Consider the following 15,982-nt stretch of genomic DNA (forward strand, 5'->3'; position numbering starts at 1 on the left):
CCATGCATATATAGTATGCAAATGCAGTGCAAGGAGATGAGGTTTGGGCAAAAAACAAGGAAACTCCAAGCCTAGACTGTTAACCCTGGTAGCGACCTTGGCTTGCTTCCTGCCTGCATTCTTCAGACTTTCTTACTCTGAGAATGGGCTTTTTCTGTATTTCTCAGCCTTCCCTTGGCCCCTTAATGGATTGTCAAAGGCATGAAATCTTTGGTGATGGGGCAGTTGTGAAATAAAGCAAAGGCAAGAATATGGATGACATTAAGAACTAACAGGTATCAAGTATATAGGTGACAGGCATTGGGCTTTGAACTTTTGTGGCATGTCAAACCTAATATTTACACATCTGTGAGGTGCATCTATAAGTTTCTACCATCTCCATTTTCTCCCTCCCTCCTACCTTTTCCCTTCTTTTGTGACATGATCTCTTTATGTAGCCCAGGCAGGACTAGGACTTACGCTCACCTTGCTATATAGCCTTTCATACGGTAAGATTATAGGTTTGTACTACCATGCCGCGCTCTAACCTTAAACATAAAAGAACTGAAGCTCAGAGAGACTGAGACGCTAGTCCAGAGTTAGGAGAGGCTAGAACAGGGGTTTAGATCCATGTGTGGCTGGTTCCGAAGCCCTGACTCTCAACCACTGGGTTTTAGTGAACCATTTATTCTCCTAATTCTTGCCAGCCCATTGTCAGGAAAAATGGCCCTCCTGTCAGGGGAGCAGGAGGACACACATGGTACATGTGGATGTGCACGGCCACACCCTCGCACAGGGCAAGGACCTTGAGGAGGTTGAGCACATCACCAGTCCTGCAGCTCGGAACAAGGAGACAGCAATCGAGCCTCCCAGCGAAACTGCTTCATTGTAAAGAACAAAAAAGAAGCCTCGGCATTAGCAAAATCTGTCACATCTCAGGAAATGTCTGAAGCCAACAGCTGTTTCAGGGTTCTCATAACTGGCACATGTGTCTTGCTTTGTCTGGCAAACATTCTTCAGGCTGCAAACAGATTTAATAGAGCTAGCATAAAAACAAACATACAAATCAAACATCCGAACATCCTCCTCCTGCACCGGCAGAAAGAAAGGGAACATCCGATGGGGATTTCAGTCCTCTGCGCTCCGTATTGATTTGCCCTAGTTGTTCAGGTGCTCCCCTAATGATGTGCCATTTGCAAACATGTGACAGAACACGATATATGCCTGGCAATCCATAAGTCACCGTGAGGGCGGAGAGAATGCAGGGGTATATGCGGTATGGGGGTGTGCCTATAAGTCACCCTAGAAAGGACATGCTGCAGACATGTTGATATGATGACAGTGCCAGCAGCGATGGCCATCGGATGAACATTTAGCATTTATCAAGGACTTTTGAATGTCAGACAGGGTGCCCTTCATATACTGGCACTTTCTTCCCCCGCCTACAATGCCATGGAGCAAGCAGTGCTGCTATCCGGTGTTAGAGGAGAGGTTCTGGAAGTCGTTTTGCTTAAGATCAATAGCTAATGGATGGATGTCAGACTGCTGTGACCCAAGTCCCTGTCTCCTTAACTCTAGGCTCTCCGATATCAGGGTTGAGAAACTACCTTTATTCTTTTAGTCCTTGTCAGTTAAAGAGTGTCTTAATCGTCGCTGCTCTTAGTGTCCTGCCCCGCCCCTGTTCAATAACTGTTTGAATACTCGTGTGCACATGTTATGCCCGACTATGCCTGGATTAGGGCTGAAGATAACCCCTTTCAAGGTGTACTCTGAGTCCAGCTTCTTAGCTCCCATTCTTTACTGCTCTTAGCAGCGAGGTGTGGTCTCCTCCACTTAATTCATATGTTTGGTCCACAGCAAAGATGAGGAATGTGGGCAAATCTGACATATGCCATCTCTAATGGGCTGTCTGCAGAACACCTGCCATTGCCTATGGACCTCAGGGGGAGGAGCGGGCACCGTGCCAGACTCGCTCTTCTTATGAGATGCATGTGTTCAGATGCCCGCAGAGGACGCTTTTTAATCTCAAGGGAAAAATGAACAGTGTAGGAATTTGAGACTAAACCAGGCTATCGTGTCACATCTATGAATAGGGTTTTGCTTTTCACATTCTGTTTTTAGTTAACTTCCAGACACTGTGCTAACCTTCTATATTACGCCCCTTGATCCTCATTGGAAGTCTTTAGGTAGGTACGATCATCTGCATTTACCAAGGACTCCTGAATCAGGCAGGAGATGATAAGAAATATGCATAAAGTAAGAGACAAAGGCAGGATTCAAGTGATTATTGACCCCAAGGCTCTGGACCATCTTCTGTCCTGCCTGGTTTCTTCATTTTGCCAGCATTGGTTCCACTACCCTATCTGCACCTCCACTCAGGCCAGTGTCTCAGAAATTTGGTGCTCTTAAACACTAAAATATCCAAGATGCCCGATTTCTAGAGTGTTCTGGCTGTTGGTTTGGTTGGTCGGTCATTTTGTTTTTAATTACACAACTTGTGTAAGCCTCCAGTCTAGCTAAGCCAGTGCCCCCTCTTATCAGCTGGCAATGAGGTTGATATGAAGGCTCGCTTACAGATCCCTGCTGAAGCCTATCTCCAGCCTTTCCCCATCAAGTCAGGCTTCCTTCCAAAGAACACAAGACACTAGAGGACATCGCACAGGGAGTCAGAGGACACGTGGAACAGACTGAGCTGGGAATCAGAAGGCATTCTTCATCCTGATGCTCCCTCTAGAGCTTCTGAAGGCACTGGAGGGAGTCTGCAGACCACGAAGAGAAGTCTGTGGGCCTCTAGTTCTTCCCTGAATCTTTCCTGGCTGAAGGCTGGAGCCTGTTCAGAGAAACACCAGGCAGCCCTGATGGGAGCCGGGTTTCGAGGAAAACCTACAGCAAAACCTTTCACTGTGGGTTTTCTGGAAGAAAGCTATTTTTAGAGAAATTGGCTCTGGCATGCGAGGAGACCAGCACACACTTCTCTGAAAAAAAAAAAAATCTAAGAGAGTCTGCCAGGTTGCTTTGCATGAGAGATAGGCACTCTTTCCAAATGTCGGGAGTACGGACTATTTCTCAAGGTTAAGATGATTTAAAAGAATCCACAATGGCTTACAGACTGAGAAAAGGGAGTGGGGAATCTGGCTCCAAGCATTCCTAAGTGAGGAGATGTAAATCTGGATTATAGGTGGCCATGGGTAAGAGCTAAAATTCTTGCTATTTAGAGAAGGCCAGGTTCTGATGTGTCTGGGCTGATAAATCAAACACACCTCTTCTGCTGAGACGCATTCCTTTCTTCCAACACTCTTCCTCTTTCCTCCCCAGATCTGGCATCTGCTGGTGTTCTATCCCCGCTACAAGTTTAGCTGCCTCAGAGACTTTGGGCTAACCGATCCCCAAGCCCAGGCATGGGTGCCGCTGGTGTTCACCACCTCACACTCTCTCTTACACATCACCATTCCATCTACTGCCCTGAACCACAGGGACTTAATTCATCTGCTTTAATCTCGCAGCTTCGTCTCATCACACAGGAGAATGAGGCCAGCTCAGCAAGAGAAGTCCTGTGTGATCCATCTGGTAGACCGTGGGTGCCCAATAAGCAGGGGCAACCTTATTACCATGTCTGCATATATTTGCATGAAGATGAGCTACTCTCAAGTTCAAGTTGCACCATGTATGGCTAGCCTCTGCAATCAATTCTCTTGACTTTTACTCTTAAAGAACTATCTTCATGGAGGGCCCTGTTCAGTAGGTGCATCCTAGGACATGCTTTCTACCTCTTATTGCCACTAAGAATAGAGCTGGTGGTAATATCGCAGTAGCTCTGGTTGTGAAATAATGGTGATTATTGACAGTATATCCTCTGTGTTGGACAAAAGGCTAAGCGTCTTGCAGCCCATGCCACCGAGGAAGCACCATTGGCCTCTGCAGTTCTCAAGTGAGAGAGACAAGGCTCAGAAAAGTTATTTGCCAGTGGCTACAAGCCAAGGCCAGAGGCAGTGTGGGGGCCTGCCGGAGCATACTATCATAACCACTCTGTGATTGTTGTTTATCTTTGGAAAGACCTTGTCTGTTCCTGAGCTTCTGATATTATAGGCTAGGTCCTTACAAATCTTTTATAAATTGTCCAGAGAAGACGATCTGTACAATGTATGTACATATATTGTATAATATATACATATGCTCTATCTGCAGCATTCATTATTTTGTAAAATAAATGGCCTTTTTGATGACAGTAGTAAGGAGGAAGTCTGGATGCTGCTTTGCAATGACAATTTTGCTCAAATAGAAAAACAATCCCATTGTTCTTGACATTATGCCTTTAACTTTTAATGGTTAAAAACTCAGGAATCTTCTCATATTAACATCCTAGTTTGTTAATGTCTGTGTGAATATTCAACATCTGGGTGAGAGTCCAATCACCCGGGCCTATATAGGGTACGCTTTTAAGGTAGGCAACTGCAGTTTTGAACTTCTAGAGACTTGAGCTGATCTGTGAGGGCCATACTTGGAGATCAGATGGGAAGCTGGAAAGGAGGGAGACAGACTGGGCTGGGGTGGTGTTCCTGGATACAGACTGATGCTTTAACCCAGACTTTTCTTTCAGGCTGTGAGTTGGAATCCTGGCCAAGAGGAAAGGTCTCGGGGTACCAAAGAACAAGATATAAAATCTGGCAGGCAGAGGGAGAGGAGAAATGAAGAAGGTCAGGATCTAAAAGGATGCGAGGGCAAGCAGGCACTCTAACCAGAACGCCTGCCTCAGAGGGTCAAGGTCTCACCCTGACATGGGCAGACATCCCTGAGGAAGAGGAGTACAGAGTTAACAAGGCAGTAAGTTGACAGGGTGGTTGGTAGGGGAAGAGATGCAGCAAGGTCAAAGGTCTGGGGAGAGAAGGGAAGATGACTCAAGAAGGGAGTCAGTGATGAAGGGGAAGCGGCTCAGGCAGAGAAAAGCAGGAGCAGGAGATGAACAAGGAAGAAGCCAGAAGGGAGAGGTGCGCCAGGGCTCTCCAGAAGAGGACGCTCTCCCGGTCCGGGGCACAGCAGTGTGGACAGCTGCATTGTGATGGCCTTCAGCTGGCGCTGTGGGGAGACAGCTGTGGGAGCCACTGTGTGGTGGCCACACAGGGTGTGGAGAGCAGAGAGCCCTCCTTATTTACTAGCTCCTGCCTGCAGCGAGTGGTGCAGAGACTCAGAGAAGAGTTGGCGAAGCAGAAAAAGGAGGAACAAAACAGGATTCCACTTTTGTGAGCTGTGTGGTTCTTCCCATCCCAACCAGACTGTAACCAAAGTCCTTAAACTGCCCATGGTGGGGCCCCATTTCCCCTCAGCTCCCACTACCTCCCCTTTGCTTTCTGTGCTTCAGTCATAATGGCCTCCTGGTATACCAGGCACACGTGCACCCTAGGGCCTTTGCACACGCCACTCACTGCAACCTCTAACACTCTTACTGATGGTCACTTAAATTTTTTACCCTTGCTTCAACTCCTTTCCTTGCTCCATTCCGGCCCCCATCACCTTTAAATAAATTATTTGAATTATTTCATTATTTGATCTCTCTAGACTATACAGGGCACAAAAGCAGACATCTTGTCTACCTCTTCAAGCACAGACAAACCGCCATACAAACACACAAATGTAAGTGGTGAATGGACCATGTGGGAGAATGGCTCAAGAAGCCTATGAATGGGGGTGGGGAGGGGCTGCAGGGGAAACAGAGGCAGAGACAGAGTGGGAGGAGGAGATGGTGTAGCCAATGGATTCCATCCCATGTTGGTTCCAGTAGAAGCCTCCATGAAGCAACAATGGTAGAGAAATGAAGGCAACTGTGAGCTTTTAGGAGATGGCTTGAGGTCCATGCTGACTGATAACCCTACTTGTCCTAGAATTCGACAATGGTCATTTTCTAATTTACCAGGGAAGATGGACAAGGCTTAGCCACATGGACACATCTTCCTGCAGAGGCTCACAACTGTACACATGCCAAGACAGACACAATCTCGTCTCTTTACCTGAAGATCTAAAGGACAAACATCCCATACGAAATGATAAAGAACTATGAAATCAGTTTAGCATTTTCCTTCCGCTGCTCCCACCTCCACTGGGAATGCCCTTGACTCTGTATTGAGGCTCCAGTGAGTGCCTTATATATAGCATTTCATTTGGTTTTCACTACGGCCCGCTGAAATATAATACCGCAATTATCAGGTTAATGAGAAGACCAATGTCAACACAAAAAACTAGTTTACCAAGTGCCAAAGAGAAGGCATACAGGAGATCCAGGTATGGATACTGTCTGACCGCAGTTCAGGGATTGGCAGCTCTCTGAGGAGGACCAGGCAGAATACATTTTACACTGTGTATGCCATATGGTCCTGGTCATAACTACTCCATCCTGCCCTGAGGGACCAGCCAAAGACAGTTTCAATGAACAAGGTTGCATAAGGACCAATAAAATGTGATTTGTAACATAGATGATATGTGCATTTCCTACAAGCTATAGCTTGCTGACTATTCTTCAACCCATCCATGCTCTTGACAACTAGACTGAAGAAAACCTAGGAGTCCAGAGAAAAGGTTCATGAGTATTTGTAATGGCCACACTTTACAGTCCAACGTTCCGATTGTCTACTGAGAGACTTGCTGAGAGGTTAGCTAACTAGGGACTGAGGAAAGGCAACTGGGAACTCACATTTCCACGATGCCCTCTGGCAGGTTGGCGGGGATCTCTGTCAGTCCTTTCCCTCGGCAGTCCACAATGTTATTACTGCATGAGCAAGCAGAAGGGCAGGAGAGGGAGTTGGCATTGCAGGCTGGAGCCTCCGAGTGGGGACCTGTGGAGCCAGAACATAATGGTCAACTCACACCAGTGCTAGGAGGTCCTTAGCATTGAGCCTCCTGATCCACTTCCTGAGGTGTAGCTTGAGTGTCAAGCAGTCTGGTGAATTACCATCAACCAGGATCTCCCTCTTCAGGGAGACGTGAGGTGGTGAAGGGGTGGGGGTCTGGCTTTTTGCTGGTCATCTTGCCTGCTTAATATCCTACCATGTTGCTTCTTTTATAGAAAGAGGAGTTCCCAGCATACACCACACATGGAACTTTGCCACCAGAATCTAAAGGACACACACAAAGACTACTTTCTCATCATGCCCAGCACCTCGGAATTTTTGTTTACGTCTGGTGATGGGATGCTGTCAGCTGATGCGCCTTCTATTCTGGCGCTCAAAGTTACTGTCGCAACCAAGTCAGAGGCTTAAAGTGGCAGAGTTTACTCAATTGCAGCATCGATTTTGTCAAAACATCAGAAGTGACACCCAGGCCATATCCAACTGGGTCCATGGAAGAGCCAAATTAAACTTACTAGATAAGAGGTGAGGAAGTTACTATATATTTTGGAGTCAGCTCTTCATTACATTCGAGCTGAGAATCAGTCATTTAAATGTGATCCAAAGGCTAAGCAAATGGTATCTCAGGAGTTTATTTTGAAGACCAAACACATATAGATTTTGCTACAAATTCAATTTGGATCCAAAGAGTCCCCAAGAACTTCCATGACTCCCTTGGGTGGTCACATCAAACCCTGAGGACAAGAAACACATTGAAATGCTTTAAAAACCCTGGCAATGCTTCCCTGCGTTGATAGCCACCTCCCAGTGAGGTATGATTCTCAGACACCGGGTTTGTTTTTCACATGTGGACAGAGTCCAGCAGCATCCTGGGTCCTCAGCCTGTGACTATCATCTCAGTGTCTTTCCATATCTCCCTCTGAGCTATCAGAATCCAAAGAACTAAGGGCTGTGATCGAGCTCAGATGGACTCTGCAGGATCCCTCACTGCTCAAATACTTCCCCTCGGGCTCCGAAGTTTTGGATACAGATTAACGGGGTGAGATGGAAAAAAAAAAAACTGCAGGGGAAAATGACTTTTGGGTTGGCCAGTGTTCACTGGAGAAATTGAGTCTTGTTGCAGGGCTCGAATGAGGTGACCAGCTAAGCCCGGGGCAAGACTCCATGGTTCAAAGAGAATTTCACACCTCACATCCAGGAGTGTCCAGGGCCTCCTTTCTGTTGAAGCCTAATTGTGCCTAACGCTCAGTCTAGAATGTTGTTCTTCCCAGAAAATTGGTAGGTGCCAACCCACCTACCAATGATTCTTACTGCCCTTTACATAAGTTTCATATAAACACACAGAACAAAAAACTTAAATATAGTGTCTTAAGCAAGGTGCTTGACAAAGTGTACAGACAAGGACTTCAGCGATACCAGCTACACCCTAGAGGACCCCGAAGGTACCATGGAAATGTCGGACAGCTGGTGACTTACGCTAACACTCAAGCGCAAGTCTGCTCTTAGAGAGGAGGTACTCTGACTTAACTACAAGGTTGGAGAAGGCCTTCCTGTTCCGAGACAGTGGCGAAACAGAGAGCCAGCAGGTGCGTGGCTGCCACTGGCAACTGTGGAGCACCCATGGCCTCGGTTTGGATTTTAGTTCTCTTATTCGTTCATGCTTCTTTGTGCCTCAGTTTTCCTCATCTGTAAAATGGGGTGTGTGTGTGTGTGTGTGTGTGTGTGTGTGTGACTGTACCTAATGTACATATAGCATGGTTTTGTTGTGAAGCAGAGGCAGTTGGTGGATAGACCTTTTAGGAGGGTGTCTGGATAGATAAGGATTCTTCCTAGAAGAGCTTCCTAGAGGGTTATTGTAATTGGGTCTTTTGCTGCCTCCAATTGACTGAGAGTTCTTGGGCAAGCAGCAGCACTGAGCTTTTCTGTTTCCATCTTAGGAGATGAGGTGTTGGGAAGGCATGAATTCTGAGACCCTCATCGGAGCTGCCAGGCCACCTGACCTTTAGCAGAATGGCTGCTGGAGGCATGGGACACCTCGAGGTGAGTTTTATTCTGATTCATTCCCGCAAAGCACTTGAGGTGAGTTTTATTCTGACTCATTCCTGCAAAGCACACAGAGGATCCAGCATGGAGGGACCCTAACTCATCACCCTCACCAGTAAGAGGAACAGCTGGCCTCAGATAACAGGGCTTTTGAAGTGTAGATGACTTTCCCCCAGGGTACCTGCCAGTCCAGGTTTCTGTCTACAGGCTGTCTACATCAAGGGGTCAGTGCATGTGACTGAGGCAGGGGAACTGTCCCACCCTGGACAGCTTCCTGGGGTGGAGATGCTGCTCTGAGCCTGGCAGGTCCACCCTTGCGGGCAGAAGGATCTGAAGATGGCTCCTCTTTTGATCAGGTGCAACACTGTACAGAATTCTTCAGAAAAGTCAGGAGTTGGGTGAGCATCAAATTCAAGGGCTCCTACTGGCAATAGAAGCTTGTGACGTAGCAGTTTTCAAAGGTGCCCCTCTGACTGCTACACTGAAATGGATTAATTCTAAACCAGACTCAGGTAGCAGCAGTCCCCTGGGAACTGTCTGGGTCTTCCCTAGGTGGTTCTTAGTCAGGAAGGGGCATACACTACATTCCAAGGAATGTTGTCAAGGCCAAAAGGAAAAAAAAAGATTTTCACAGACTGTGAAAAAGATTCCTTAACCAGGCCACTAACAACACCTTTAATTACACAGAGAAAACAACGGTAATTATAGCCTCTGTCAGCACCCTGGGTTGGCAGCTCTCCAGGCAGGCAGTCACCACCCTACGGTGGGGAGGCCATTACTCCTTGTTTAACCACTCTAGGTTTCAATATGATTGAAAGACAGATTCCCTCCCTTGGCAAGCACTTCCCTCTGATGAATGACTGAAGAGCCAGGACAAGTCCGCTAAAGTCCTCAATGTCTGTAAGTGATGGAGGAAGTCCCGCCCCTTTGCAGACTCTGGGCGGACTGAGGATGTAAATTCTATAAGGCAATGACCTCTTTTGTATTTTTTTGTCTTACTGTTATATTCTCACTGCTTAAAACAGGCCTCAGCACATGAGGAAGTTAATCAAGCACACTCTGGATAAGAACCATGAATGAATTGGCTTAGGTGTCTGGAAGAGGTGGGGGGATGTTCCTAAGGTAGGTGAGGGTTACCTCTAGGTGCCCCCAAGGAAAGGCTCCGAGTTCTGAGTGTCCTGGCTTTGGTAGGTGGGGTCAGGTGTTGAATAGGAGATGGAGTGGCCCTGGAAGGTGGGACCTATTCTTGACAATCCCTCTTCTGCAGTTCAGTGCGGGCAAGGCCTACTTACTACCGGTTGCTATGGTCTGGTGTCTTGAGGCAGAGCAGAGCACAGCAGAGCAGAGCGTGGGACAATAGAGGCACTGGCTTCCCTTAAATTCTGAGGTCCTTATTGGAGCTGCCAGGCCACCTGACCTTTAGTAGAATGGCTGCTGTAGGCATGGGACACCTCGAGGTGAGTTTTATTCTAACTCATTCCTGCAAAGCAGGCAGAGGATCCAGCATGGAGGGACCCTGACCCATCACCCTCACCAGTAAGAGGAACAGCTGGCCTCAGATAACAGGGCTTTTGAAGTTAGATGACTTTCCCCCAGGGTCAATGCATGTGACTGAGGCGGGGGAACTGTCCCACCCTGGACAGCTTCCTGGAGTGGAGATGCTCCTGGGTATGAATCCCAAGCCTAGCCTGCTCTGTGTGGTAGGTAATTTATGAGATTCTGATAGGGGTTGCTAGAGGAAGCCTTGTGCAGCAAGGCAATTAAGACAGCAATGACCAGTCTGGGAGGCCCCGAGAAGAAGGTCACAAAGAAGAGCTATCCTAGGTTAGCCCTTCGAGATCTGGGTTTCCAAGGTCAGCGGAGGATGAGGTGGGAGTGGTCTCGATGAACCTTTCCTCAGGAAGGTTCTGTGGCTCAGGCGCAGGCACAGACTCAAGTATAGGCACAGGCACAGACACAGGCACAGGCACAGTTGTGCATTAGCAGTCCCTCCTGGGCTCACCATACAGGCCCTCCTCTTGTAGCGTCAAGAGAGAAAAAAGTGCAATCTATGACTCAAAGCTGGCCCCTGCCCAGGTGTCACCTCATCTTTGTTCTCCTAACTGGCAAAATAGGATGGGTTTAAAATTGCCCGTCCCGTGCTCGTCTGCCCAGGTGACGAACCAAACATCACTGACTTTGGTCTCAGATGGACTCACAGAGATGTCAAGAATGGACACCTTTCTCATAGCAGCATCCACAAAATAAGACCCGTGCAGCATTCAGTGCCCTGAATATATGAGACCACTTGATCCTCAGCTGTGGTTTGGGCTCTGCCTCTTTCGGTCCCATTACATTGATGGGCCTGAAGACTATGGAGGCTAAGGAAACTACTGAAGACCGCAGAGCTATGGAACAACACTGGGCTGAACGCTTTTCTGTCTCTACTGGGGGAAAAATAACCCCATCTTAAGTGCTGCTTTTTATTGCCACAGAATTGAAAATGTGTGGTGCCTGGGAACCTGGAGGCAGGAGGCAGGAGGCAGGGCTGAGGCGTGGACCTGTGTAAGCTACACAATGAGGGGGGAACACGCTAGGGTTTCTTTCTTTCTGATTTAAAAAAAAAAATCACCCAGTAGAGTGCAGAGTTAAAATATCCAATGGCCTTGTGAGTGTGTTGAAATAAATTAATTCCAGTATTCAAATTAAGCTTCCCAACTGGCCTCTGGCCTTTCAAAAGCCAACAACAGACTTCAGTGACAACGGAACTCTGGCAATTACGGTGAGAATATAAATGAACATGATTTAAATACCAGAGGCATGATAATTTTGGAAATGGCTAAATAAACCTAATAATCTCATTCCTGCAATGTTCAATTATGGTATTTTAATTAAAACCTCCTAAGGAGAGGGGTGGCTAGACACAGCCTACCTTAATTATCTTTATACTTAGTAACTGGTCTCAGAAAGAAAGAAAGAAAGAGAGGATGAAGGAAAGTTTCTGTTTCCAGGGAGATAAGTATATTTATTTTTGAATAGTAAAAGGGAAAATTTATGGAGCGGCTACTGGATCTAGTATTGTTTAGGGGCAAATCTCTGAAACGAAGGAGATTTGTCCTTTACTACTGGAAGATAAGATTGATATCTTTATGAAAAGATATTTCATATTCAAGGCCACCGGTTTGAAGATGATAGACAAATCAATGGGCTCAAAGACATTCAAAGGGAAGAGATAATTGATTCAGGAGGTCAAATAGTTAAAAAATAGCCATAAATTATGAATAATGACAGGTAGAGGCTCTCTGAGATTAAGGTGTCTGGAAAGAAACAACACAAAAAATAAATCTTAGCGTATGAACTCCCAGATAAACCCTTTAAATGAAGATGAGGAAAAAAAACCCTCACAAATCATGTGACATGTTCTTCTCTAATGTATTACACACTTTGATAAAATCCTGATATGTAGCAAGGGATAAGCAGATGAAACATGGCCTGTGGGTCCTTATAGCCCTCAGGCTCTAGAAACAAAAGATACTAACAGAGAAATCCTTCAGTAGTCACTGAAGGAAGCCCAGTAGGCAGGCTGTACCACACAGACGACACTCTGATAAAAGATAAAACAGAGACATATTTCCCCCTGCAGCCTGTTTAAAAAAATTCTCAATTGCTTCCCCCAAAGGAGGAAATAAATGTCTTAGACTGGAGGGTACAGCTGACAGGAGATGCATTTCTCTAAGTGCATTGCTAACAGAGTTCTGGTTAGCTGGAGAGATAGTGCGCTCTTCTCCATAGCTTCTGGGGGGTAAGGGTAGGCCAGGCTTGGGATGGCTGAATTTAATTCAAGGGCACTATCAGGGACTTGGGCAGGCAGGGCCTCCCAGTTAAGTGAGATAAGGTCTTTCCTATCTCCGGAGCTGCTTTGGGAGAAGGCTTAGCAACCACTGAAGAGCCAGGGAGGTTTTCTCCTGTAGCTTTGACAGGGCTCTGGGGATGGCAGGAGAGACTCAATGTGTTCCATGCCTGCATCTTTCACAAGTTCTTGTCCCTCACTGAAGTCCCCTCAGTGGGCAGTTAGGTTTGTCTTTGGGCAGCTTTAGACAAGCCCAGCCAGGTCCTTCCCAGGTGGCTTTACTCAGATGCCTTACTGGGCTCTGGCCTGGGGTAGGTGGGCCTGCACCCTCCACAGCAGTATGTAAAGGTAGTGAGGGCCTAGGACAGCCCTTCTCTGTGACCTTCTCCTCAGGGCCTCCCGGACTGGTTACTACTGTCCTAATTGCCTTTGTTCCACACTGCCTCCTCTAGCATCCCTCACACAGAGGAGATGAGATGTGTGTGTGTGTGTGTGTGTGTGTGTGTGTGAGCGTGCGTGCGCGCGCGGTCACACCTCTCATATTTCTCACATCATGGAAGTGTCCATTCCTCAGAGGGGCTCACCAGATCCCCCCCCCCAGCACTGTAACTAACCAATTTTGACCTTTCCAAAGCACCCACCTTCCTAGAACAGTCTGTTTTATTCCTTGGGCATCGGACACAAAGGGCAAGTCCCTCTGTACTACTGCCCTAAGTTGATACGACTGGCAAGAAGGTGAGATTCATGACAGCGTGTTGCTGTCAAGAGTTTGTGGGGAAAGTTCTCACATCCTCAAAAGACAATGTGTTAGAAATTACAAGAACCATCACATACATTGGGCTTGGCTGCTTTAAGCAGGGAAGGGAGTAGGGTGTTCTATCCCCGTGTTTAGCTAAGGAGACTGTTGCTGGATCTAGGCTTTTCAAAGGGCTGCGGTTCTGGCACTGGCGTTTCTAGGATCAGGGTCGGGCAGCCTCATTCCCAGGGGGCTTGGATTCTGGCTGCTGTAGGACAGTCACTGTCTGGGCAGCGTGCTGACAAGAGGCAGCTTCTACGACAGAGGAGCACCACGGTCACTTGCCATTTTACTCTCGGTACCCACCTGTCATGTAATGTTTTTACATCCTCTCTAATTAGTTTGCCTCGGTAGCTCTTGGATGGCTCCTGCACCCTGTAATTATTTCTTTCACTGGCACTTATGCCGATATTGCACCCTTTGCCTGATAATTACTGTAATTATAGTCACTGTATTTGATTTTTGGTGGCTGTGTGATAAACGGTTTTATTATATGTGTTTGATGGGAAGTAGTTTCTAAGTGGGCGTCTATAGGAAGCTATTGAGGTCCTACTTGAGGATGTGTTAAAATGCTTTTGGAGAATAAAAAACGGGATGACTTAGCAATGTGATGAGGAGAGAGCAGGGAAGCAAGGGGCGGGGCATGCTGAATTCAAGACCTGAATGAGTCACACACCCAGTCTGTACTCCTGGCCATTGCGGGGCCCAGCAACACACAGCAACACACACTGAGTCTGTTAAGTCCACAGCGCCATGCTGGTTGCTGTTGCTTTTGTTTGTTTGTTTGTTTTTGTCAACTTGACACAAGCTTTAGTTAGTCAGGGATGCTCAACTGAGAAAATGCCTTCATCAGATGGGCCTACACGGAAGTCTAGAGGACATTTTCCTAAAGATTGATAGGCAGGCGGTCCTGGGTTGCAGAAGAAAGCAGGCTGAGGAAGCCAGTGAACAGCACTCCTCCACGGCCTCTGCTTCAGCTCCTGCCTTGAGTTCCTGTCCTGACTTCCCTCAGGGATAGACTGTAAGCTGTAAGATGAAAGAAACCCTTGGTTCCTTCTGCTCTTTGTCTTATCATGACAGAAGGAAGCAAACTGGAAGTGAAGGGGAAGTGGGTGACAGCCAAGAAGAGAAATGCAAGGTGGGCTCCTGTGTGCCCTAGCTGCCTGGACTCAGCCTTTTAGAGACAGACCACTGCATTCCAGTCCAGGACTGGGCTCCTGGGAAGCTATGTGACTGTTAGGGAACGTGTGTGTGTGTGTGTGTGTGTGTGTGTGTGTGTGTGTGTAGTGTGTAGCGTGTGTGTGTGTGTGTGTGTGTGTGTGTGAGTGTGTGTGTGTGTGTGTGTGTGTGTGTGTGTGTGTGTGTGTGTAGTGTGTATGTGTCCCCTTCCGCCAGATCCCAGGACTTATCTCCACTTCTTTGCCACAAGAAGAGTTGGTAGAAGTAAACAGAAGCAAACAAAATTTAGGATCCGGTTTAAAAGCTATGCCCCTCCAGGGAGATCTTGGGTCACCCGGTCACCTCTCACTCCTGGAGATTGGAGCTGTCCTGTTCACACGTCTGTGTGGCTCAGTTCCGAGTGCTTTCTAGGCAATCTGGGACCCTACTACACGTCAGCCACCCACAGATCCGCACGCTTGTTCAGCTCACTGCGTGGGCCTACTACGCTGCACCAGTCAAGCCCCATTTATCACTGTCTTAGTAAGTATTACACTAAGTGCGCTGTAGATGTTATTTTACCTAAATCTTCTCACACATTCTTTGAGCTGTATTCTAGCATTATTTCTATTTCAGGCGAATGGTAACTTGCCAAAGTCACACAGCAGTAAGGGAAAGGCTAGGACTTCTAGCTAGATAGGCTTAGTCTACAGTCTGCACCATCCTACCTCATTTCTACAAACATTTGGGGGACAGAAGGGTTGTAGTGAGTGCTAGTCAATGCTAAAACACTTCCATTACACCCATGTACTGACGCCATGCTGTTCATCAAATGTGAGGTTTCCTGGTACCAGGCAACTACGGGGCTCAACATAGAGTGATTTGTGAGGTGGGTTTTTTTCTTTCTTTTGCATCTTCTGTTCTAGATGTCAATAGATTCTTTCTTTTAACTCCTTGCAGAATGCAAGCTCTCCTTACTGCATTCCTCAGCTGACCATGAGATTCCTTTTATATAAACCAAGCTCTGGGGTGGGTATGACCAGGACCAGGGACATGGTAGACAGGGCCGATGGGTATGTGGATCTTAGCCTGGGAAGTGGTGAGCAGGTGGGGCCGGCTCACCTGGACACACATATTCCTTCTTCTGCACATCCGCCACACTGAAGCCTCTCAGGTGCACAGGCGCCATGCAGAGGGTGAACTGGCCAATGGTCCGCCGCTGTCGCAGCCAATCTGAGAGCCAGGCCAAATGACAGTCACAGTACAGGTGGTTGGAGTGGAGACGCCTTGGAGAAGGAGAGAGAGATAGAGATGCCATTACACAGAGAAGAGAGTGGGCTA

General features: G+C 47.3%; 1 protein-coding gene across 1 annotated transcript in view; it reads right to left on the bottom strand.

Annotated features, from left to right (window-relative positions):
- The window catches only part of Slit3 (slit guidance ligand 3), a 595,031-nt gene that overhangs the window by 125,814 nt on the left and 453,235 nt on the right, over positions 1-15,982 (bottom strand). Inside the window, exons 8-9 of the mRNA XM_052194961.1 lie at positions 15,764-15,927; positions 6,662-6,803 (exon numbers count right to left, since the gene is read on the bottom strand). Of these exons, the coding sequence (XP_052050921.1) occupies positions 6,662-6,803; positions 15,764-15,927 (306 nt within the window). The remainder of the gene's footprint in view (positions 1-6,661; positions 6,804-15,763; positions 15,928-15,982) is intronic.

Source organism: Apodemus sylvaticus, chromosome 10, assembly GCF_947179515.1.
Source record: "Apodemus sylvaticus chromosome 10, mApoSyl1.1, whole genome shotgun sequence".
In the NCBI taxonomy this organism is placed as follows: Eukaryota; Metazoa; Chordata; class Mammalia; order Rodentia; family Muridae; genus Apodemus; species Apodemus sylvaticus.